Source organism: Lates calcarifer, linkage group LG13, assembly GCF_001640805.2.
Source record: "Lates calcarifer isolate ASB-BC8 linkage group LG13, TLL_Latcal_v3, whole genome shotgun sequence".
Classification (NCBI taxonomy): Eukaryota; Metazoa; Chordata; class Actinopteri; family Centropomidae; genus Lates; species Lates calcarifer.
The window spans coordinates 22,112,508-22,136,739 of NC_066845.1; the positions used below are offsets into that span (position 1 = coordinate 22,112,508).

General features: G+C 39.6%; 3 protein-coding genes across 4 annotated transcripts; 2 read left to right on the forward strand and 1 right to left on the reverse strand.

Moving 5' to 3' along the window:
• Positions 1-2,363: 2,363 nt before the first annotated feature.
• On the forward strand, positions 2,364-5,225 carry LOC108878074 (Golgi-associated plant pathogenesis-related protein 1). 2 transcript variants are annotated; one of them, XM_018668374.2, is made up of 6 exons: positions 2,364-2,498; positions 2,682-2,708; positions 2,885-3,094; positions 3,536-3,613; positions 3,845-3,994; positions 4,978-5,225. In XM_018668374.2, the coding sequence occupies exons 2-6, from the start codon at positions 2,702-2,704 to the stop codon at positions 5,058-5,060; spliced, it is 528 nt and encodes a 175-aa protein (XP_018523890.1). In that variant the 5' UTR covers positions 2,364-2,498; positions 2,682-2,701; the 3' UTR covers positions 5,061-5,225. The 2 variants fall into 2 exon arrangements, with proteins under 2 accessions (XP_018523890.1, XP_018523891.1); XM_018668375.2 differs by having other exon boundaries at positions 2,365-2,498; positions 4,955-5,217.
• Positions 5,226-17,269: 12,044 nt separating this feature from the next.
• Positions 17,270-19,882, forward strand: tubb2b (tubulin, beta 2b). Its single transcript, XM_018669296.2, has 4 exons — positions 17,270-17,414; positions 18,267-18,375; positions 18,489-18,599; positions 18,703-19,882. Exons 1-4 carry the CDS (start codon positions 17,358-17,360, stop codon positions 19,761-19,763), a joined length of 1,338 nt encoding a protein of 445 aa, XP_018524812.1. The 5' UTR covers positions 17,270-17,357; the 3' UTR covers positions 19,764-19,882.
• A 224-nt stretch (positions 19,883-20,106) lies between these two features.
• On the reverse strand, positions 20,107-22,889 carry bcl2l16 (BCL2 like 16). Its single transcript, XM_018669297.2, has 3 exons — positions 22,749-22,889; positions 22,034-22,642; positions 20,107-20,711 (listed from the first exon to the last, which is right to left on the reverse strand). The coding sequence occupies exons 2-3, from the start codon at positions 22,514-22,516 to the stop codon at positions 20,583-20,585; spliced, it is 612 nt and encodes a 203-aa protein (XP_018524813.1). The 5' UTR covers positions 22,517-22,642; positions 22,749-22,889; the 3' UTR covers positions 20,107-20,582.
• Between the last annotated feature and the right edge of the window lie 1,343 nt (positions 22,890-24,232).

A 24,232-nucleotide genomic window follows, 5' to 3' on the forward strand; every position in this document is an offset into this window, starting at 1 on the left:
AAAACAGCACAGCAATGATCATATTGGTACACATAAGGAACAGAGGTCATACAGAAGTAAGAGGATGCCTTGACACGAGATCTGCACCTGCAATGTGACTAAATTATTTGGAAATACACAAACTCAAATCCATTTATTCTGAGCTAACTGAGATTAAAGCAGAGATCAAAAGAGAGGTTGGGATGTTGTAAGATTATAACCTCAGTTACCTTAGTTTATGGCAACAAGACTTACTGGAGTGATAGTAAGTAGTGATGGGAAACCTTGTGTGTCTCCCTCATTTGCAGCAGGTTGTCCCTGATTCTCAGTCCTTTTTTGCAGAGCAACATTGTTTCTCCTTCTCTCCTGTCTCGTTATGTTGACTTCTTGTGTGACTTGTTGATGAGGACCAGGCTCAGATTACTGCCCTGTCCTTACCAGTGCTGCTGAAAATGTTCTGTGGGGAAGGTGGTGTTGTTTTTGCATGCAGGGAGTCACCAGAGCCTTCCCAAGCTCCCCCAAGAAGAATCTCACACACAAGGTTTCCTACCACCGCTTTTGAATTTTTGAACAGTTGGACCAGTCCCAGCCTGGTCAGATGCAAACACGAACTGATGAAGCCTCTTGGATGAGAGGTGAAACGTCTTCCTAGACTACAACTAAGTCCAGTTGCTTTCAATTAAAACTTCCTTGAGATACACTCCATGCATTTGCTTGGAGTAGAGGGGACAACTCTAACACAGCGACGCTCAAAAATAAAGATAAAACCCTCTCCAGAGGCCTGTATGAGGAAGCAAGATTTGAGTTTGGCAGGGTAACTTCAGGTTTAACTCTGGGTTTTCAAGGTTATGATGGTGGTTCACATCTCATCAGAGACGGCGTACATCACGATGGTAATTTATGATGAACAGCTAACAAAACCAGTCAACAGCCCAACTAATGACCAGTCAGATCACTGGAAGGCTACAGTAATCATTCCTACAGGATCCTGACAGGAACAAAAGAGTGACAATAAAGTAACAAATAATAAAGATATATAGATAAGATTTATCAGATTTACAGAATAGTCAAATTGTTATGCCATTTTAGATTTTGTGATGTGTCCACTCTGGTTTTAAAGCATGCTTTTCAATTTATTTAATCACTACAGCTCAGAATAACATGAGGAAACTGTGACAATAACTGGAAATAAAAACTGAACGCTCTGATGTCTTTCTTTCTTTTTTTAGAAAAATGATTCCCATGATTATAAATGAACATTTCAGTCAGATATACCTAAGACATTGTCATAACAGCCAAAAGTCATATATTTAGGGATTTAAGGATATTCTTGGTGTGTTGAACTTGCTTCCTCATACAGGCCTCAGGAGTTCAGAGTCAGCGCACCAACTCAGGCTCTTTCCCTGTCAGAGAGGTGTATTTAATTCAGGCATCAGCTTGCTAAAACCATCAGCAACTGCAGATGATTGGTGTCAGGTGGCAAGAAAGAATCTGTACTGTACTGGAGGAGAGAGTTTACCTGTTTAACCTGTTTGAGGGACCTCAACATGCCTTCATTCATCTAGTCTCTGTTTACATAACAAGTATGTCTGGAGCTCTTTTTGCTTTATCAATCGCTTGTATTGGAGAGACACTGCCCTTGATCCAAGATGGTAACCTAGATCAACCCTGTTTTATTATCTGTGAACAGTCATTTGAACAAACCCTTAATAAAGAAATACCAAGGAACCAGGAAAGTGCTTATTTATTATTTTATCTATTACCTTGCACAGATGAAAAATATGTTAATATTTATGTAATGCATCTTAGAGTGGTCCTGTGATTGTAACAGGGCTGAATTTCTGTCCCAGGCCGACCATGGCTCTCTCCATCCAGTGAATGTCTCTTTTTCTTTTGCTGGATAAAGTTTCCACAGTTATTCCAGTTGTTCCACCAACCACCATTTCCACTACCTGAGGAAAGATACTGATGGATACTGGGGAAAACCAAAGGTAGAGTCCTCTCTCTGTTTTGGTTGCACAGGGCATAATGCCATAAATTGGGCCTTATTTTTTCTGTGAAAATGTACCACAGGTGTCAGCCAGAATTGCATGGTGAAAGTGAGGCTTATAAGGAACCACTTGTTATTTTGTAGCCATTACTTTGTACAATCAATATCTAATTTTTAATGATAAGCTAAAACAAAAAAGGTCTATATTGTTACTTTAATGTGTTTAACGTGTGGGATCGTTGATTAGGAGACAAAAATGACAGAAACCACTCTGCATCCAAGTCTGAATTTAAATCTGCATGCACAGATGTGGGATATAGTGCAAAGCCAAACAGCACTGTGCACCGTGGGTCATAAAAAAAAGTGGCACAGTGAAATAATTAGAGGAAAGGGCTGGGTGTCTGTCTCCTCCTACACGCAGAGATGGGGAAGGAGAGGTAAGGCTCGTGTAAATAAATACCAGCTTCAAGACAGCAGAAAGAGCTTCACAGGACATTCCTCCAGAGCTTAGGAGAACACCCCGACTCAGGTGAGTGACAGAGACCCCTGCTGTGAAATGAGAATATTTGTATTCATTGCTGCTGCAGTCAATAAGCTCTAAACTTTATGAATTGCTACCTTTCAGCATCACTACACAATATTTGTGAGAATATTATCAATTATTGGATTATTGGATTGGATTTTTAAAAACTCTATTCTTATTTCATTTCAGCTTTCACAATCACAGACACAATGGCAGGTTAGTACAGTGTTTGCTCAAGAACTATTAAGAACACAAAGGGCATCATCATTGAGGAGATCTGTATTATCACAGGGCATGATTCATCCTGTCTGTATCCACAGTCAGACAGTAATTGCACATGACATGTTTTGCCTAGGCAAGCTCATCAATTCATAATGTCTTTTTATCTCCAGATGCAAGCTTTCAGCAGGAGTTCCTGAAAACCCACAACACCTACAGGGAGAAGCACAGCACACCACCACTGACCCTTAGCGACGAGCTCACTGCTTCAGCTCAGAAATGGGCTGATCACTTGCTGGCAACTGGCACCTTACAGCACAGTGACACAAAGGACGGAGAGAACGTCTTCACTATGTACAGCTCGGCAGCCCTCAAACTGACAGGTGATAAATACCCAACCCTTGTTCTCCTCCATCCTTATTTGTTCACTTGTTGAATTTTTAAAATCACATGATCACTGTGGTCAACTTAAGTGAAATAAAAAATACATTATTTTTGACAGACAGTTTAAGAACTTAATAAACCAAACTATTCATTCAGCACACTCAGGATTATGATGGTTAAACCACAATGTTAGCAAACTTTAAGACACTCCTGAGTACTGTAATTTGAGTTTCCTCCACATACTCTAGTGTCACTCTATTTTTTAGCACTCACCATTATCCTGGAATTTTCTTTTTGAAACTTTTTTCACCCACTGAGATTTAAGTCACAGTGAGATTTTATCTGCCTCCATAGCAGCTCTGTCAGACTGTATAACTCAGACTACTCCAAGGTTCACATTGTGTTCAATATGTGCATTTCTTTTGTCTGTCATGTATTAGGGAAAGAGGCTGTAGATTCTTGGTACAGTGAGATCAAGGATTACAACTGGAGCAGCCCTGGGTTCACAGGCAACACTGGTAAAAACACATCCCTCCACATGAGTTTCAACAGGGAATCAAAAAATAAAAACAGCATTTAAAACCAAACCATAAACAGTAAGAATCAATTAAACGACTAATTTGTTATGTTGCTTTGTAATAATTTAAGGCAACAACACTGAACAACATTGAAAGATCAAGTTTTCTTTTGCATGTTAGAAACATAACACGGCGCTTTTACCTCACTGCACTGCCGTGTTTCTTTTGCAGGTCACTTTACTCAGGTGGTGTGGAAAGACAGCACTGAACTGGGCGTGGGCATGGCCACTGATGGAAACAGAGCCTTTGTAGTGGGGCAGTACCGGCCAGCTGGCAACATGAACATGCCAGGATACTTTGAGAAAAACATCCTACCAAAAGGTAACAGTTAACATACGTTGTTGAAATTGCAGATTAAGGCTGTTGTACACAACCTCACAAGTTTATAGCTCCAAAGGGAAACAAGAAGCAGCAGTCTAAAAATACTAGACCAGTGGTGGAAAGTGACTATGTATATTTAGTGTAGTACCAGGCTTGACTACAGTTTTGAGGTATTTGTTGCTCTTCTCTATTACTTCCATTTTACTTTTACTCCACTACATTTCACAAGTAAATAATGTAAATGTCTTCCATATGATCGACATAACAGCACAAAATATGTTACAGAGTGTAAAAGTTTACACACTGTATACTGAATATGCAAAGAGCCAGCATAATGACTACTGTCACTTCTGAAACTGAATTACATTTTTGAAACAAATTTTCAAAAACTTTAAACAAATTTATCTAAACTGCAGAACTGTTACTTTTACTTGAGTAAAGTATCTGAATACTCTGTCCACCACTGACTTTGACCAACAGACTTTTGCATTCACCAACTTGATTGTCAGAATTCTAAACAATAGATAGATATGGGTATTATATGAGCCTATAGATGCCTATAAGTTTGTTTGTTTTTTTTTTTTCAAATGTAAATACCACAGAGAGAGTGATCTTGCAGCACTGACATTATAGAAAAATAGGATTTTTTGTACTGTGTACAGTTAGAAAAACTTTGATACCATTTCTAACTAGTTTATGTTGGATCTAAACTGTGCACCTTACTTTGTCCTGTGGGCTGCATGCAGTGACCACTGAGGAGAAACTTGTGTAGCTTTTTAAAATAAACATAATGCCACTGCAGTTAAATGAAACACTGTTCAGAAGGCTGGTGATATCTATAGATGCAGCCACTTTTCAGTCAGCTGGTATATTTGACTTATCTGGTGCAGGTTAAAGAATAGTCATGTTTTTTTCCTGCAGTGCCAGCATGCTTCACCAATATTTACTATCACTTTCCAGCATAAAGGCTGTGATTTTTACAGCTGGCGCAGAGGTAGGTGGAACAGACAATACCACCAGTGAGGGGACTGGAGCGAGCCCAAAGAAAACCTGCACAGTGCTGTAGATGAGCTGGACCCTCAACACACTACTTCTTGATATTCAAAGTTTTTTAACAAATCAAATCAATCAGTTTGTCTTATAAAATTGGTTTAATTCAGAATGTTTTGATTTTACTGATTCAATTAAAAAAAGGTTTGTAAATCAATATGGAATCAAATAAATAAATAAATAAATAAAACATAACTTTTTAATGAGTGATGAATGACAGTGGAAAACATCATAAGCTTTCTGTACCAACCTAAAGGTAAAAAACCTTTTGGTAGAGTGTGAGCAATAAGACACATATATCAAATTACAATTAAGTGTACAAGAAACTTCTAAAAGCAACTCTCACGTGATTACATGATTAGGAATAGAATAATACACAATCTGTTCTTAACTAACCCCCAAAGTTTTTATTCTCAAGCTTATGAGCAGGAGTAAAAGTGAAGGATTTTTAGTCCTGCCTTTCATTAAGTCCAAAATTTTACTTTGATCATTTTATATACATTATATAGAAATATTGAGAATGATGTTTTATATATTTTTCCTGCACTGGTTTTACAGTGTAGAATTCTGGTCTTTCAGTCTCAGGGTCAGCAAAGACAGATGAATAACTGAATAGCTTTGGAGAAAAAAAACACAGTAAACTTTTTCTTTTTTTTTTTTTTAATTGGAGCACAGATCAAAAAAAGTGTTTTCAACTATGTGTAAGAAATATTTTATCTCTAGATTGAGCTGCTGCAGCATCTACAAAAACAGTCCATGTAAAGTTCCAAATAATAAGTAGGTGGCAGCATAAAACAACAAGATGAAACAGGACCTGCACAAAAACCATCAAGATAACTCTGCAGGTCACAGAAAGATTTAGTCACTGGCTAAAGTTCACTGTATAGCTAGTGACTACATTTCCCATAAACCATTTGCTCACAAGGTTACATGAAGATGATACAGAGGGAACAACATGAAGAGAGAATTCATGTTATTAGTTCCAATTTAACATTAAAGACTCAACTACTATTACCAAAATTGCAACATCTCATTAAATGTTCAAATGCAAATTAAAGACTAATTCAACTCTATTGCTTATTATTCTGTCTATGTTATGAGGAATATTTGGAATTACAAAATGCTGTAAATCAAAGGTCCAGTCTATCAGGCTGTACAAGATAAGAATGCATGTATTCTTTGCCTAATGTCTTCTGTCCAGCTATTAGGAGCAGGATGGTTTGCTTGGAAAACCTGTCTATCACCAAAGTCCTACAGTCTTGATCACAGCAAGAGGATTCCTGCTGAGATTAAACTCATGATGATGTATGCGTGCATTGACAGGGTTGCTGGATGACAATGAACATGTAGTCTTGTCAGTTTATGTTCCCACATGGATGTGATCATCACCATAATCCTAAATATGAATATGACCATGAAATATCCCACAGGGATACAAAAATATGTGCCTGATAACCATCACCCATGTCTTTGGCTGACATAGAGCGCCCCCTTGTGGCTCTAGATTTTCAGAAATATGGCTCTCACTTAGCAGACTCCACCTCACTGACAGCATAATAAACCCAGACACTGAGAAAACCTGATCGTTTCTTTCTTCCTGTGTGGTTTATTTGTCCACAGTCCAATTGTTTGTTGCTGATTAAAGCATTAAAAGAGAATGAATTAGGTGAGTTAAGAATGTGCACACATCATTCCTCTGTGTTGTGGTTTTCCCTTTTGTATCTACACCTACTCAGGATTTTGCATTTGTTCTGGCAGCATTAAGTTCAGTTCAGTTCAGTTCAGCTCTGCTGGGCCACTCAACAACATTCAGAGTCGCCCCTAATCCACTCCTGTGTTGTCTTGTCTCTGTGCTCAGGATCATTGTCCTGTTAGAAGGTGAACCTTCAGCACAGTCTGAGCTCCTGAGCGCTCTGCACCAGGTTTCCACTCTGCACTTTGCTCTGTTCAGCTTTCCATCAACCCTGACCAGTCTCCCTGTCCCTGCTGCTGTAAAACACCTCCACAGCCTGATGCTGCCTCCACCATGCTTCACTGTTTGGTATTGGGCAGGTGATGAGCAGTGCCTGGTTTCCTCTAGACATGATGCTCAGAACTGAGGCCAAACAGTTGAGTCTTGGTTTCATCACATCAGAGAAACTTGTTTCTCTCAGTCTGAGTGTTCTGTAGAAGATTCTATATGTCTTTCACTGAGGAGAGGCTTCTGTCTGGTTACTCTGCCACACAGCCCAGATTGGTGGAATGTTGCAGTGATGGTTGTCCTTCTAGGAGTTTCTCATATCTCCCAGACAGGATCACTTATGTTACCTATGATTGTTTAGTTTGATTCAGGCAGCCAGCTCTAGGAAGAGTCCTGATTGTTGCACACTTCCTTCATGTAAGAATTGTAGAGACCACTGTGCTTTTTGTAGCCTTCATTAGATCTGTACCTCATGTCTATGTCTATAGGTTAGCCTGTGTGGCGCCTGCAGCTGTTTTGCCCTTTGGGGCTACCATGTTTGTTTACTTTGGACAAACGCTTGTATCCAAATGTGAATGTTGGATAAAATTACAAGTCTGGAACAAGCACAGTAATTAATCACAATAAGATGTCCATAACAGAAAAGCATTAGATATTCAGAAAGCAAATTAAGTTAAAAAAAAAAAAATCTGATAAAACATTAGTTTGAATATCAGCTATACTGCTTATTCTTTAATGGTCATGCAGGGCTGGTTGAACCTGTTTTCTGCTTCCTCCAGTTGATCCCATATTAACCTAACTGCAACTACTGAAACTGCATACAGCTTTGTAGCAGAAGTTTAAAAGTGAGAGATGGGACACTAATTCTTCATTCAACCTGGGCAAGTACAATCAAAATTATCTGCGATAATTCAGTGCTTCAACCCTCAATATATGGAGCCAAACCAAACTACTGATACTGTTATTGTACAGTACTGTGAAAATTTTCCCTTAAAAAAAAACTGCTAACTACTGGTGGCAGGGTTGTCTTTATCTTACTGTAACTTTAACAGTATCTTGCTGTTGCTACAATCTACAGTTTACTACTGTTTTTGTAAAAATAGCAAAAAACTTTTTACAGAAAAATACTGATGAAAGGATTAGCAGTTTATTACCATTATTTGCACTTAACAAGATGTAATGTATATGTACAGATTTTTTACTGTGAACTGCAGTCCATTTACAATACTGTATACATTATTGCTTAATTAACTGCTAGCAGAAAGGACTACAGAGATATCTCTTTCTAAACCTTGTAATTTGAGAAATTACTCCTTGGCAGTTCTGCTATAAAACACCATGTTTTAATATACTGAATAAACACTGTCTTTGAAATTAAAACTTTTAACTTTTAAGACAAATAACACAGCTTCAAAGTGTCTTTTTAAGCCATGACTCTTTAGGCTATAACTATATATTAATCTTGTGAAATTAAAAAAAACATTCAAGAACATTTAGGACAAATAAGAGAGAGAAAAACAGAGTGAATAACTTAGACTTGACTTAGAGTGTAGTTAAGAGACTAACAGTGTGTGAGTGTGTGTGTCATCTTTTTCTGGGTGACTTCACCTTGTCAAATCTTGAAGGCTCTTTCTGGATTTATCCCACTGACCCACCTGAAAAACAAGAGTTGGTGTGAAAAAAAAAAAGTTTACTAATTGAGATTATAATAATATAAATATTTTATGTGGCAAATATTTCCCCCTACCAACAGCATTGTTCTTTATTAGGGATGTAACGATTAAATCAAATCATGATTCAGTTTGATACTCAATACAGGGTTCATGATTCCATACACTCACAATACATCTATGGATATATGAAGACAGAATGAAAACAAACTAAAATCCTAGAATTGTTATTTATTTCCTCTTAGTGCAAACTGCAAAATTTGAATATACTTCTTATACTATGTAGTATTTATTAGTTTGTTTTTTACTCATATTACTTTCTCTTTCCTAACTGTGTTTTGTGCAATTGTTAAAAAAAATCTTCTCTGGAAGCATTTATGTTTTTCTTACTCTTTTCCTATTCTTTGTGCCTGGAGAAATTTTTATTTCTAATGTGGCTAACCTTCAGCTAAAATATGATGACCAAAAATTCAACTAAACATCAATAAGACATCTTAATAATAACCAAAGCAACCCACAAACTCTGTGTTTTTCTTCTTCTATAGCAGATTATGAGAAAGCCAGACAAAAAAAACAAAAAGGCTGAGACAACATCTTGTCTAGCCATGGACAATGACAGGCTGGGGAAGGCTAGCCGCATTAGGCAGTGAGTTTCTCTGCTTTTCAATTGATTATTTAAAACTAACACAGATAGAAGAAGTGCTCAGATCAGTTAACTGAGTAAGAGTAACAATGCAACAATGTAAACACGTAAAACGTTACATTGTCTCTCTGGCAAAAAAGTTACATGGTGCTTAAAAACAAACATAACAATAACTGTTACATTTAATTTGTTTTTACTTTCAATAGACCAAATTCACGGTACCTTGAGTGTCAGTCTTCTGAGAAAAATAACATCGTGCCACAGTGTGCCTACAGTGCTCACTTTAGCACCCTGTAACTGTGGGCAGCCCACTGTGGGCCCTATCACCAGCATAATTGTGGGGCAATGCCAGCCCTAATGGGCCCTTACGTTCCCCAAATGGGCCCACACCTGCACTACATAGTCCCAGACCTGACCACACCCCCCACCCCCCAACATGGGCCCACACTTGCCCCACATAATTCCACACATGCCCCACATGGATCACCTGCCACCTGTTGGCCCATTCACCTGCCCACTGTGGGCCCCAAATCGGCATGTTTGCTGGGTATGTGTCTCCTAAATGAGAAGAGAATCTGTAAAAAGAAAGACGTGCAGAGGAATACTGAGAAAAAAAGAGGTAAAAAATAAATAAATAAACAAAATATCAGAAAAAAAGATAAGGAATCTGCAACCATTGGTACTGGCTCTGTGAGGCTCTACTTACTCACAGCTGTGATTTGAACATAAATGTAATGTGTAACAGGTATAATATTTACTGTGTCAACCATCTTAGTTTAGCATGTTAGCATAATTAGTAATAAACATATAGCACAGCTAAGGCTGATGGGAATTTGAAGGTGTTTGGTCATAAACTACAGAATTGGACAAATGAACATGTTGATCTGATGACGACACTGAAGTTATTACAGTTTAGCCCTGATCATGAATGTCTGTAACAGATTTTGTGACAATCAATCCAATAATTGTTGAGAAGTTTCACTAAAAGCCAAAAATGGTGCCACTGGTAACACCAGATTCATCCTCACAGAACCAGAGATGTCGGCACAAATTTTCATTACAATCCATCTGACAGTTGTTGAGTTATTTCAGTCTCTAACATTCCTAACAACAACCAAAACAAACAACAACAACTAAAAAAAAAAAAAAAAAATGAAATCCCATATGTACCCTACATATGGGTTCTCCCTGCTCATGTTTGTTTGTTTTTGTTTGGCTTTGGCACTACTGTTGCCTATTGGTGAAATATTTCAACAACTACTGGAATGATTGTTTTGACTCATTACTTTCACTCCACAGTGGAGAAACAGAAAAATACAAGTTTTTGTTAACATTCTCTGTTTTTGACTTTAATGTTTTTAAGTTGCTTGGTTTTTGCAACAGTGTCAGTGAATATCATGGATGTATTATAGAGCTAAATATTGGATCAAAAATGCTGTCCATTCATTCCTATCAGAGTTGTTTGTCTCTGAGGTTTCTGGCTTACAGGTTTACTTCCATGTTATGCAGCCCACTGAATATGAGCAGTAGTTGTACTCCTTTCACGCCTCTGCACGGATCCCCAGAGTGGTCATGTCCAATTTTTTGTGCATGAAACAGTAAAACGTGCAAACAAAATAATGAAATAAGTGTGACAACAGATAAGCTTTCTCTCCAAAAGTGGACACTCAGATGCCCACTTGCTGCAGTAGCTCAGAGGTAGACGCACAGCTGAGCACTGTGAACAGATTATGGAGTTAACTGTGTTGAGTTTGAGTTTTGAACTGCTGGAGCTCTTTAAGATCAAAACTATAGTGTCATAACTGTATCGGACTCTCCTTCACCTCTTTATGCTGAAGACCACCAGACTGAAGAGCTGGTGTGATGGGCACATACCGTGCATTACATTAAACAGCACTACAGAGTGCTGACCAGCTCCTCAGTGTCAGGTGAAGGGGAGACACTTTATAGTTATTTAATGTTAAAAAGCTGTGTATGAACTGCAGCAGTTATCTGAGGTAGACACGCAGGCAAAGCAGCATGAATCAGTTTGCAGACTGATTTACATTCTCAAAATGACTAATTAATGTAGGCTACTATGTAGGCTATTTAACTGATGTAATTAACCAATGTTGTCTTGCTAACTAATGATCAGCTTAACACTGAAGTAGGTGCAGTGCACTTCATGCTCAGAAGAGAAAGCCTGTCTGTTATTATGGCTCTCAATATATATACACTTATCTTGTGCGCATTACATATCTACTATTTCGTGCGCACCTTTTTGAAAAAAAATTGAGGCGACCGAGGCTTCATAGCTCTCTTGTCTATTGAAGTATATTTTCCTAAACACAATATAACCTTTACGTTGTTAACGTCTGTATAATTATCTATCGTCGTTTGAGTTTAGTTTAGTTGAGTGTCACGCGGAACCTAAATTTGTACGGAACGTGTTGCTTGACGGACGCAACACAGCGCTACACGTGGACAGTGAAGATTCGTTGCGGATTCGTTGTTGGAGGGTTTTATAATCCACGTCCACTCCCCTGACTGGTCTGGGATGATACGTAGTGTGCAAACGGAGTGGAAGTGGGTTGGGAGGGGAGGGGGTGTGTAAGGGGTAGTGCAGTCTATGAGGAGGACCAGTGACTCAAACCGTGAATACATTTCCTGTCTCTGAATTTTATGGTTCTCTGTACCACATTTCCCATAATCCCCGTTGCCTCTTGAGCCCTCCCCTTTGCTGGCATCCGAACATGATAGAAGAGATTTTCCTGTCGGCCTCAGGTTGCCTGGAACTCTGCATTGCAGATTCCAGGAGAGGTGGCCAGTCTTTCTGATGATGAATACATAATGATTTATATAACATGATGCTATATGCAGCAAATTTAAGCTCATCACTAAAATGATTATTAATACACTCAGTCAGTACCAAAGCTCACAAAATCCTTCAGACACATAACAATCAAGTCCAGAGATGTAGACAATATAGATCACAGAGCAGACAGACCCTCCCTCTGTGCGGTCAGCTGGCCAAGCAGCTACGCCCTAACACTATAACACTGCTGCTGTATTTTTGTAACATAATATCCTGTGGTAGCAGGGTGGGTGGATGCATCCTGGACTTCCCCTGGACCATGCTGATCATCATGTTTTATACAATGTGAGGCTGTGACTGTGCATAGCTCAGGAGTGTCTGTCCAGCTATATAAGTATCAAGTGGACTTCACTGTGTTTTCATTCTTACATGTCTCTTAAAGGCACATTACTCATGCTGAGTGATAAAAAAAATCAAAGGAGGGATGTATTTCTCCTTCTGTATTATTCAAAGGCAGGACAAATATTTAGTATGTATTTATCTGGCTAATGTTACTTATGTAAATATGGCATATTAGAAAGACCACAATACAGAAACAACACAACCTCATTTCCTCCCACCAAGACTTCATTATTTACTTGCCTTAATGATGGGACAATTGCTGGTTACATGTGGTGAAAAACAGAGCAGCAAGACTTCTTACAAACACTCAATGTAGGCAACACATTACTCTGGAATTTTAATTCATATGTACAAATCAACTAAATCAGACCAACACAGCTAAAACAGCAGCAGGTAGGCAACTGCAAGTAGGCCTAATGCTAATAATTTAAAGTTACAATATGCACGTTCTGGAAATCAAGCCAGTGCTAGCATTAGACTCAAAAATCACCAACCACCAAGCCTCAAATTGTGTCACACAAGCTGCTAAAGGCAAGCAAGAGCTAAAGATTACAGTGTTGACAAAACTAAAAACACAATCTGCAGCTTAAATCAGCTCACTTTAAACTTCTGTGTTAGTTTTGTAATGGTGAAGTGTTTTGAATTCTCTACCAATCCAGTGGGTATTGTGGTATTTAGACATGTCCACTATGCCAAATGACAAACAAAACATGGTTTCGCAGGAGCAATGTTGAAATAGTTAAAACTGGCCATGCCATACATAGTTATCTACTGAGTAAGTGTCAGTGAGGGGGTGATTTCATACACAGCAGAACTGAGGTGTCAGTTACTGAACTACGCTGAACTAGTTAACTCTGTAAATTACAGATAACAGATGGGAAAACAATCGAATCAGTTCCAGTCTTAACCCAATTTTGACCAAATAGTAATAATAATTAGTAATAATTTTGGCTCCATAGGGGAGAACTGGGTACAATGTAGTGGTTAAGTGTTTCTCATACAGTATATCTAAATTATAATTCAAAGATCAGCTATCACCTATATCCAAAAGTTTCTTCCACCATCCAATGCTGTACAGAGTCTATTCATTCAGTTTCTTTCCCAGCTTAGCCATTGTATTTTCTGGCATCTTTGACAAAGCTATGTCAGGGTGTAACCTGCAGTCAAACAAACATAGTTTGTCCTGACACACTTTGATCATGTATAATGTGTTTCTATAGCCTGAAAGGGCTGTGGTTTGCAGCAGAATGTGATACTGGCTGTATATGATAGCACTGGGAGTGTGTAACCTGATATTAGAATGAATCAGTGGTTCTCTCAGCAGACATACTGTACATGAGCCTAGCTGTTCCAGTCTAACACCTGTCCACCCTAATAGCCCCTACTCCACAATAACTATAACCAGACCGCACACTAAATGTACATTCTCCCAGCCGGTGCATTATTGTGCTCAAAATGAATTTCAGTTTTAATTGAAAATGCAAATGTTTGTCTGTGCCTGCATACTTGACAATATTGCATTTGATATGGTGCAAAACAAAATTTCATATATTTGTACTCTCACCTGATTTGTTTTTAACTCTGACCTGTATTTTACAGTACATTAATGCTTCTTTTTCACCACCAGCTCATTGTTTACTCCAGTGATTCCCCTGGAGTGGCACAGGCCATAACCATGGCGGAATTTGTGGAGCAGAACAAAATTTGAATGACCATGATTCATTAGGAAACAATACCTATTAGATTTATTCAGACAGCAAAATTTGTTAAAACTGCATCTAACTGCACTTTGTGTACATACTGGTGCTATTAGATGTTAGGTGGCTTTTAATGGTTCAAATTAGATGCTAGATTTGGAGTCCATCACTGATATTTCACTTGATGCTCTGTTTTACACATTGTAAAGTGTTCAGACTTACAACAGTGAGAGTCACTGTAAGGACCTTGCTATAGCTTAAAACCTGGAAGTGTGAAATACTGCTGGTTCATTTAGTCAGTTGGTGGTTTTCCCAGTTATTTACATTCAGAACATTAAATGGAAATTCAACAGTTGGTAAAAAATTATATCCACTGTGGTAAAAAAGAAAAAAAAAAAGAAAAAAAAGTTTGACATCAATGCTTACATTTTGGGATTAAAGCTTCCCACAGCAACATCTTTTACATTTCAGCAATTATATGATGGAAATAGTCCACTTCTATGACTATATTCCTCTCTACCAGATTTTCTTCTTATTAGACAGTGACTGTGTAAGTTCTAGTTTTCCTAAGTGGATGCTTTATGATCAAATTACATCAGTGATGTCACAGCTAATCTTGTTAAAGCATTATAACATCTGAGCAGGATGGATGTGGGTGTGTCTATCTCAGCAGCATCTGCTTCCTTTTTGTAATATTGATCTGGCTGCTGGAGGCTGAGTGCCGAATGCTGCAGTGTCCTGAGAGATGCTGAGTCATGGGAAACAGCACTGGTTCAACAGTGCCTCACAGAGAGACACTGCATGTTACTGTGCCCCATCATGAGGTACTGTATTCATAAAAAGCATCAAACAGCAAAAATCCCCTCCCAGTGCACTAAAAGCTTTTTCATGCATTAAGCTCCAGCAGACCGGCTCAAGCTGTCACTACAAACCACTCAATGCAGACACTTCATCCTCCCAAAGAAAGAGGTCAATGAATAATTGATCAGTTATAGCACAAAGGCAACTGACTGCAGAGAAACACAAGCGATTTAGATCAAAGAGAATATCCACCAAGTCCTGAGGCTGCCTGTAAAATACTGGGATATATTTTACCTGTTAGACAGTAAAATTAGTTAGTTAATCTAGTCAGTATTAGCAGAGTTATAACAAGGACTTTAGAAATAGTTCAGTAGTTCATGGATCCAAATACCCACAGCAGAACACCACAAACAAAAAAAGTCACTAGACAACATTTTACATTTTATTTATATATTTAACAGTTTGTGTAACTGTTTTATTATATTCTGTGTAATTTTCCATTAATTATGATCTGATGATGATACTATGTCTAAAACAGTCTAATTTAGTCTGAACAAGACAGTGAGTGTACAGCCATACTGACAGCTTTGTGAGGCTGTAGTGCTTTGAGCTAAATGCTAATGTTAATATGCTAACATGCCAATGCTAATATGTGGCAGGTATAATGTTTACCATGTTCATTTTTGTTAGTGTCTTGTTAGTGTGAAGTGTTATGGAATCACCAAAGTGAATTTCTTTCTTAGAGGGACATGAATGTGTATACCAAACACCATGGCAGTCTAAACAATAGATGTTGAGACATTTCACTAAAACACAACATGAAAGCAGCACCTCTTGAGCTGGTGGGGAATTCAGTGATCTCAGGAGCATGGCATTGTCCCTGTTCATTTGCTGAAGAGTCACCAGACCCACTATATTTCCCTGCTACAGATAATAATGATTATAATTACATATCAGCTGTTACAGGGTTCCAGTCATCTTCCCATTTTAGGATAGTTTTGCCAAATAATCTGAAGGCATGGGATTACAATGCATGGTACCTGAGCATACTGTAGGGCAGTCTGCCCAGATGTCTGCAATTTTACTCTACGATATTGGCAAACACACTTGAAAAGAACAAGGCTGAATGTAGAGAGGGGGGTAGTGCTGCAATACAAGCTAGCTGGTCATATTTGCTGGTATCCTGACTCATCCTCTCTGACATACCTCTATCATGGAACAGAGCACGCCTTTGTGTGTCAGATTACTATGCACACAGAGACTATGAGCGTGACCTACATACTGTATGATTGTATTGCAGTGATGTTCCTGTAAAAACACCCCTGGCCCAGGCTGAGTGACTATGAATCCATAATGACACAATTTAGATTTACTGTGACACTCCCAATCCATTACTATTCATGCACATCCAGAAAGCCTTTACTTGTCTACACAAGAACCAATCTACACATGAACATGTGCGAGCTACAGGGTTTTTTCTTCATATATTGAGTGAGTAAGCCTCTGTACAATATGTTCAAACCTTGCATGATGCTGCATTATATTCATAGTTTAACTTCAGAATCAACCATGACTCTCTAAGATTCTCTGTCTGAGGTGGAAAATAAACTGAGCCCCGCAGATAACATCCTGCATTCAGACTGCAGGGGAAACAGTTTACAAAACTACACACTAGCTCACCCATGTCCATAAACCGAACCACAGAAAGGAGAACTAATCTGTGAAAACAGCTGCTGTTAAGCAAAGCTGGGATGAAAAACTGTACTCTTAGGCCCAAGAAGCACATGACTGAAAATCACTGCTACAGCTACAACAGATATGCTAACTCTTGTTAGGACAGTTTCCGCTGGTGAAATGTCTGTTAAACTGGACCATAGTGTTCTGATGGTCAGCCACGAACACTGTAGCTACGATGCAGGCACCTAGGACTGCTTTCCTATAACTCATCAAATCCGTTGTCTGGCGGAAAAACAACGTTCTAATGACTGTAACAGAAGCTGTGGCGTGACAGTGAAATGCTGAAGAAGAATTGAATGTCTGTGTCGTACATTTATTCCGCCATCATGAGGGAAGTAGGCCAACGTCTACAGATTACACGTTAGTCACACGTTTGAGATGAATGTGAGTGACGGGGGGATTTGACCAATGGCAAATACGCATTTGAATATTTGATTGGTTTAAATCTGTGTCTGTAAAACATGCTTTCACGTATCAGCCAATAGCCATTCGATCTGAGGAGTAAAGGGCGGGTTCAATGATAGTATAAATATACGGTTGCGCCGTTGAGCACGCACATAAAGAAAGCCAAAGTCATTCGTCTAAAGGTATACTCTACCTCCAGAAAAAATGAGGGAAATCGTGCATCTTCAAGCCGGCCAGTGCGGAAACCAGATTGGTGCCAAGGTTTGTTAAACTGTATTTGTATTTTGAAGACTAAGCTGAGTTGTTTAATGTAGAAATACCGTATTTCATGCTCTTGGAGCCGGTGCTTCGTGACCATACGCGTCCCAGAAACCACACCCTGGGAATATGATTGTGTCCTACTTACCTAAAATCGCATATAACGTTAAATCTAAGCCTAATGACTTTTTGGGACGTCTTTAGGATGGTTATGTGGTGTCGTCTAGACCAATGAAAACAATTTAAACTAATTTATGCACATCGTTAAATTTATGTCGAAATCATGTAGGCCGTCTAATGTAAGTTAACGAACACGTTAGAAACCGGTAGAAATCAGTTTGAATAGTACAGATGGAATTTAAATTGACAATGTGTGGTGGCTCAACTGAGCCATTGTTCCTCAGCAAATGTTAATTCAGAGCGAAAAACGGAAGTGAGGATTGCCGATTACAAAATTACCAAGCGCCGTTATCCTGCAACGTTATATGAACAATTTGATTGTATATGCATTGATAAAGCCTAGTCATTCCATTTTGTCGAATTAAACTGAATTTTCTTCGGATGATAAAATAGTTCTCGGCTCACTGAGGCCTACTTGGCAATGCTCTCTGAACTGGGCCCGGCTTTTGCCTGGAGTAGGCGGCGTTGGCGGTTAGTGACGTAGCAAGGAATTTTCAAATTCATAACCCATGAGTCGCAACCAATAGGGGGTCAGGCCGCGCGCGCCGAAGGCGGTATGGCGGGAAATCAAGTTTCAATCGTTAATTACTTTAAGTAAACAGAGAATTAAACAAAGTAGTAGTTATTAAATAAAACTGTCTCCAAGCACTAACAGAGGTTTGCATACTTTAACAGTTTTGGGAGGTGATCAGTGATGAGCATGGTATTGACCCAACGGGTACGTACCATGGTGACAGTGACCTGCAGCTTGACAGGATCAATGTCTACTACAATGAAGCCTCAGGTAAGTCAAAAGCAGCCTTAATTATAATTTATTTTAATGTTTGCACACTGTATGCAAACATTTTTCCTTACTTTTTCTGATAATTTTTTTCTTTTTTTCTTTTTTTTTTGTAGGCGGTAAATATGTGCCCCGTGCTGTTCTGGTTGATTTGGAGCCAGGGACTATGGACTCTGTGAGGTCTGGACCTTTTGGCCAGGTCTTCAGACCAGACAACTTTGTTTTCGGTAAAGTTTATTTTAATATTGCTTGCATTGTTGAGAAATTTCCAGCCGTGTACATGAAGCACCCTGTGGTCTGTGGAGCTTAATCATGATTCTTGTCTTACAGGCCAGAGTGGTGCTGGCAACAACTGGGCTAAGGGTCACTACACTGAGGGTGCAGAGCTGGTAGACTCGGTCCTGGATGTGGTGAGAAAAGAGGCAGAGAGCTGTGATTGCCTGCAGGGCTTCCAGCTCACACACTCCCTGGGTGGTGGTACAGGCTCTGGTATGGGGACCCTGCTCATCAGCAAGATCCGCGAAGAGTACCCTGACCGAATTATGAACACCTTCAGCGTGGTGCCTTCCCCAAAAGTGTCAGACACAGTAGTTGAGCCCTATAATGCCACACTCTCAGTCCACCAGCTTGTAGAAAACACAGATGAGACCTACTGCATTGACAACGAGGCCCTATATGACATCTGTTTCCGCACCCTCAAACTCACAACCCCTTCATATGGTGACCTGAACCACTTGGTCTCTGCCACCATGAGCGGTGTCACCACCTGCCTCAGGTTTCCCGGACAGCTCAATGCTGACCTGCGCAAATTGGCTGTAAACATGGTGCCATTCCCCCGTCTGCACTTCTTCATGCCAGGCTTTGCTCCCCTCACAAGCAGAGGCAGCCAGCAGTACAGATCACTCACTGTGCCAGAGCTCACCCAGCAGATGTTCGATGCCAAGAACATGATGGCTGCTTGCGACCCACGTCACGGCCGCTACCTGACTGTGGCCGCCATCTTCCGTGGCCGCATGTCCATGAAGGAGGTGGATGAGCAGATGCTGAATGTGCAGAACAAGAATAGCAGCTACTTTGTTGAATGGATCCCCAACAACGTCAAGACTGCAGTCTGCGACATTCCTCCACGTGGCCTCAAGATGGCTGCCACCTTCATTGGCAACAGCACAGCCATTCAGGAGCTGTTTAAGCGCATTTCTGAGCAGTTCACAGCTATGTTCAGGCGCAAAGCTTTCCTCCACTGGTACACCGGTGAGGGTATGGATGAGATGGAGTTCACAGAGGCAGAGAGCAACATGAACGACCTGGTCTCCGAGTACCAGCAGTACCAGGATGCTACTGCTGAGGAGGAGGGAGAGTTTGAGGAGGAGGGTGAGGAGGAGCTGGCTTAAAAGTTCAGTTTTTACAACGCTCTGCTGTCTTTTCTCTGCAGTGAAATGTAACGTTCTAAGTCTTTCCCAGTCTTCAGTGTTCTGTCTGCTGTTCATGTTAATAAAAATTCTTCTGCGTATCTGGTATTCCCTGGTTTTAATTCATGTGTTATAGCAATCTTCTGACTTCATAATTATGTACAGGTTAACCTAAGAGTAGAACAAGGTTTATATGAGCATATACACTAAACTGCATGAAGTTATACAATACATTTGAATAATTGAGCTCAGGTATGTCAGAGTGGATCTACAGAGTGCATAAACTGCTGTTGTGCCACTGACACAATATGAATTTACACAGCAGTTAACTTTCAGAGTTTGATATTTATTGTGAATAACAAAACACTGCCATTTGACAATGCAGTTACAGCTAACATTTCAAGGCTCTGACAATGTAACTAAACCATTAATCCAGTTCATTTCAGCCTGGTCAGGCTGCTGTATAATCCATCTGACTACATGTAGACTTTGTGACCAGCTGATGTGGAGCTCAGAACAGATTCTTAATACCAGATTACCATTCATATACCACTGCACAAACATTTGTTACTCAGTTTTTGCCATCATTTGACTCAATGCTCCTTATATTAGTTTATAAGGAGTTTAAATATGTCTTATCTAAATCATCAAATATTAAATAAACAATGTGAATCACACTTAATAAGTATGGGTTTTTAACTGACAGAATTGAAAGAAACAATAAAATGCCCTGCAGATACTTAGATGTGGTGGCACATCCTTGGAGAGTTTCTGGTTGTGGTCACTAGGTGGCAGTGCTGGCTAAACCATTCGTTTCCACATGAAGTAGGTGAGAATGCTTATGGCCAAAGCCAGCAGTGTCCAGCAGCACAACTTCTTCACCTGGCCCTCCAAGTCCTGCTTCTCTCCAAAGCGTAACACAAAACCACTCTGTCAGAAACAAGTATGTATGTGAACGTTTCAAATGAAATCAGTCTTTATAGAATATACAGTGATGATAATATGTAAGGTACACCGTTACAATTGCAATTAAAACAGTATGAAGGTAGTCTTCATTTCCAATGCAGCAAGAGATTCTCATCATTTAGGAGAGCAATGGAGAAAGTCCAAAAATGACTTTTTAAGTAGTATTTTCATTTCCTAATTTAGTGTGTGGAAACCAGTTAGGCATTGTTTAATTTAATTATTTTTATTATTTAATTGTTGTTTTGTTTTTTCCAGAAATGAAAATATCTTTTGTTTGTTAAGTGTCTTGCACAGATCATTTTTGATACAACTTCAAAAAAATCAATATAAACCAACATTTTTAATCACAGTCTTGTTTGAAAAAAGATGTTGATGTACAATATCCCAGGATGCACAATTTCAAGGGTCCCTAAGGCCCCAGTCTCACAGTTGACTGTAGTCAGTTGTATAACTGAAAATTGATATGATGATATGCACCACTAATGCTCAGTATGAAGTGAAATGATTGGAGCCTTATTGCAGCATTTTTTACTAGGTGCCTATGTCAAAATGTAACTTCATGACCATTTACTATTGTGCTTAAATGCTGCATATTCCTAAACTAATGTATGTTTTTATGAAGTTAACACAAACTCACTGACCCACAGCAAACCAGGGGTACAAAGGGGAGCAAATACAACAGTAAAGTTCCATAACTAAAGCAGCTGTCACAGCTTTACCTTGGAAACAGCCACTGTCCAGATGTAAGAGGGTTTGACCAGAACACAGATGGACAGAGGGATTCTCTGTTTGCTGCCCTGAGCTTCTGAAATATGTAGAACTGAATAGCTTCCAATAGACAAAGAGTGGTGTTTAAAGGGGCAGTTAAATCTATTTACTAATCACAGGGAAAACTACACAACCTGTGAGAACAGCTGTGTCATGTTCTCAGTTCTGATTGACATCACATTAGTATTCTCTGCTTCAGTGTGGAAAATAAAAATTTGTAACAGGTCTGTTAAAGTGAGGACCATGGAGTCTGAAAGGCACACTGGACACACGAGGACTAAAAATCTCAGCCTCTGTTGTTTCAAATGAATACATTGTTAAAAGTATGTCTTCCCTCAAGGTCCCTGACGTTTGAAGTGCAATATTTAATCACTGCAGTGGCCTTTTAAGGCTACCTGGCAGTCACTGTTGTTTGACACGATGGAGCAGGGTTGTGTGGGTTTGGGTTATTTAGAAATATAAAATCTAAAATGGGACTGTGGCTGCTTAAAAGTGGGTGTAGATATTCACTTGCTTACCCATCCTCCCTTGTCTCGTATTTCAGGGCAGATGACCCTCTCCACATAGGCCCCCACACACTCCTTCAGCTGGGGCAGGACCACCATCATGCCCCTCTCATGGCAATGCAGAGCCATCTGGCCAGCCAGCACATACACAGACAACACTGCACTCCAGGCCAGGTCCCTGCGGTGTCCCCCAGGGACAGGGGGAAAGAAGTGCTCATCAAGGATGCTCATGAGCGTGGGGCAGGCTGTGTTCTCCGTCACATCCTGGAAGACGCGAGGCCAGCGCCTGAAGAAGATGGGGAAACGGTTTAGGAGTTCATCTCCGGCGTGGCGCAGGGCTGCAGTGCAGGCTGTGGGGGCAGGACCCATGGTCCCATCAGCCCCCCCTGTGGTTACATAGTCTATATAGTCATGGGCCATCAGAAAAGCCTCTCTCACCAGCAGATCAGGACTGTTCAGACCCAGTCTGGCCTGAGGCTCCTCTGACTGACACATGGTCACCTCAAACTGCCACTTCACTGAACACAGAGCTGGATTTTCATTAGGCCACAGCTGACAGCTCTGTTTTAAGCAGCGTGGACATTCTCAGTCACATCAGTCTGTCGTGGTGGTGTAGGGATACTGTTAATGTGAAATTCAAAAACTTACATTAGTATAGGGAAGAGGGGAATAAACATGCATACTGCAGTGTAATGTCCGATAAGGATATAAAGTATTCACAACTCACCTCCTCTTCAGTAAGATGAACACACACCAATGCTAAAGGAACAGCCAACAGGTGACAGAGAGGAGTGTGTCTGTGTGTGTTGCAGTCAGACTGGGTCACCCAGTCCCCTCGTCAGCTAAATATAGAGCCCTTGTTGGAAACTGACACTGATCTCCAACCTCATACGCACAATCATAGCTGTTCATGACACACATCCCCATTCCAATGCAAGCAGTGGCACTAAATAAAGAGCACAGGGAACCTGCAGACTGAGGAGAAACAGGTTAGCTTTACAGTGGAGGAGCATGTTTTTGTGGGAGTTACAGCAGATGAGAAAAATCAGAGACAATGCTGCTGGTGGTTTACAGTTTTCAAAGAAGTAGTGAGGTTTAACAGTATGCATACAATCAGAATGTCTTACATGAGAATATGAAACCTTTTCTGTGATGACTTTTTTCATTTGTTTTTGTCATATATGACCACTATGGTGCATTTATCTGTCTTTATTTATCAACTGCATTCATATACAATTCTGTCATATTTTCACTTATGTCACACACGTCATAATGACAAATGACCAGTGGTGGAAAGTAACTTACACTTTGATATGGTTGTACTTGAACTTGTACTTCACTATTGCCATGCTATGCTACTTCATGTGTCTACTCCTCTGTATTTGAGGAGACAATGTTTTCTTTCCCCTTCATTTTTAATCCATGCATTTATTTGGCAACTGTAGTTACTTTACATGTCATACACAAGACATGTAAAGTAACTACAGTTGCCTTCCAACCAAGACACCCAACCAGAGAGAAGGCAAGAATAAATACTAGTAGGTAAATAAGTCAATTGCAGAACAAAATTTTTTAAAAGTATTATTTATTTTCCCCTCATAATTTGTGACATCAACCACATAATACCTGTTGTGGGTTGCTCCTCACTATTACCTGAACACAGACATGGCATGTTAGTTATTAAGGCTGGTTGATAACATAGAAGACATTTTGACATGTCACTGTAGGAAAAGTACATGTGTAAACAGTCAAATGAATTCTGGCTGAAATCCATTGAGTTTCTTCAGTTTAAGTGTCCTGATATTATTCATTTATAGAACAGAGCCAATGTTAAAACACCTGCACTTTTCCTAGTATGACATTAAAATGTCTGCCAAAAGAGTACAGCATGTCTATAGTTGAGGCACATTCAGCCTTTGCTGCTCCACAGATTGGTGCATCTTTTTTTCTTTTTTCTACTTATAAGGCCATTTTCATAATTAACTTTATTAACTCATACTGGACCAAAGTTCAGCCAGATCCCTTAATGACATAGATCTGAATTAGAATTTTAATTTGATGTTCATTCATGGTCCTGAAAAAACAGACTATAGATAAAGTATATAATTGGTTAAAAAAAAAAAAAAAAAAAAAGTAGTTCCAGTGAAACCTGTTGACCATGTGTTCTGTGAAGTCAGAGTACAAATGAAACCTCATTCACATTCTGGATGC

What these genes read in the sequence shown, in the direction of transcription:
- LOC108878074 (XM_018668374.2), top strand. An exon ending in GGCAGCCCTCAAACTGACAG is followed by an intron (nt 3,095 to 3,535) that starts GTGATAAATACC and finishes GTCATGTATTAG; the next exon opens with GGAAAGAGGCTGTAGATTCT. An exon ending in TGGGTTCACAGGCAACACTG is followed by an intron (nt 3,614 to 3,844) that starts GTAAAAACACAT and finishes TTTCTTTTGCAG; the next exon opens with GTCACTTTACTCAGGTGGTG.
- tubb2b (XM_018669296.2), top strand. Translation starts at nt 17,358, where the DNA reads ATGAGGGAAATCGTGCATCTTCAAGCCGGCCAGTGCGGAAACCAGATT. An exon ending in CTACTACAATGAAGCCTCAG is followed by an intron (nt 18,376 to 18,488) that starts GTAAGTCAAAAG and finishes TTTTTTTTGTAG; the next exon opens with GCGGTAAATATGTGCCCCGT. An exon ending in ACCAGACAACTTTGTTTTCG is followed by an intron (nt 18,600 to 18,702) that starts GTAAAGTTTATT and finishes CTTGTCTTACAG; the next exon opens with GCCAGAGTGGTGCTGGCAAC.
- bcl2l16 (XM_018669297.2), bottom strand. Translation starts at nt 22,516, where the DNA reads ATGTGTCAGTCAGAGGAGCCTCAGGCCAGACTGGGTCTGAACAGTCCT. An exon ending in TACGAGACAAGGGAGGATGG is followed by an intron (nt 20,712 to 22,033) that starts GTAAGCAAGTGA and finishes TGTTTCTGACAG; the next exon opens with AGTGGTTTTGTGTTACGCTT.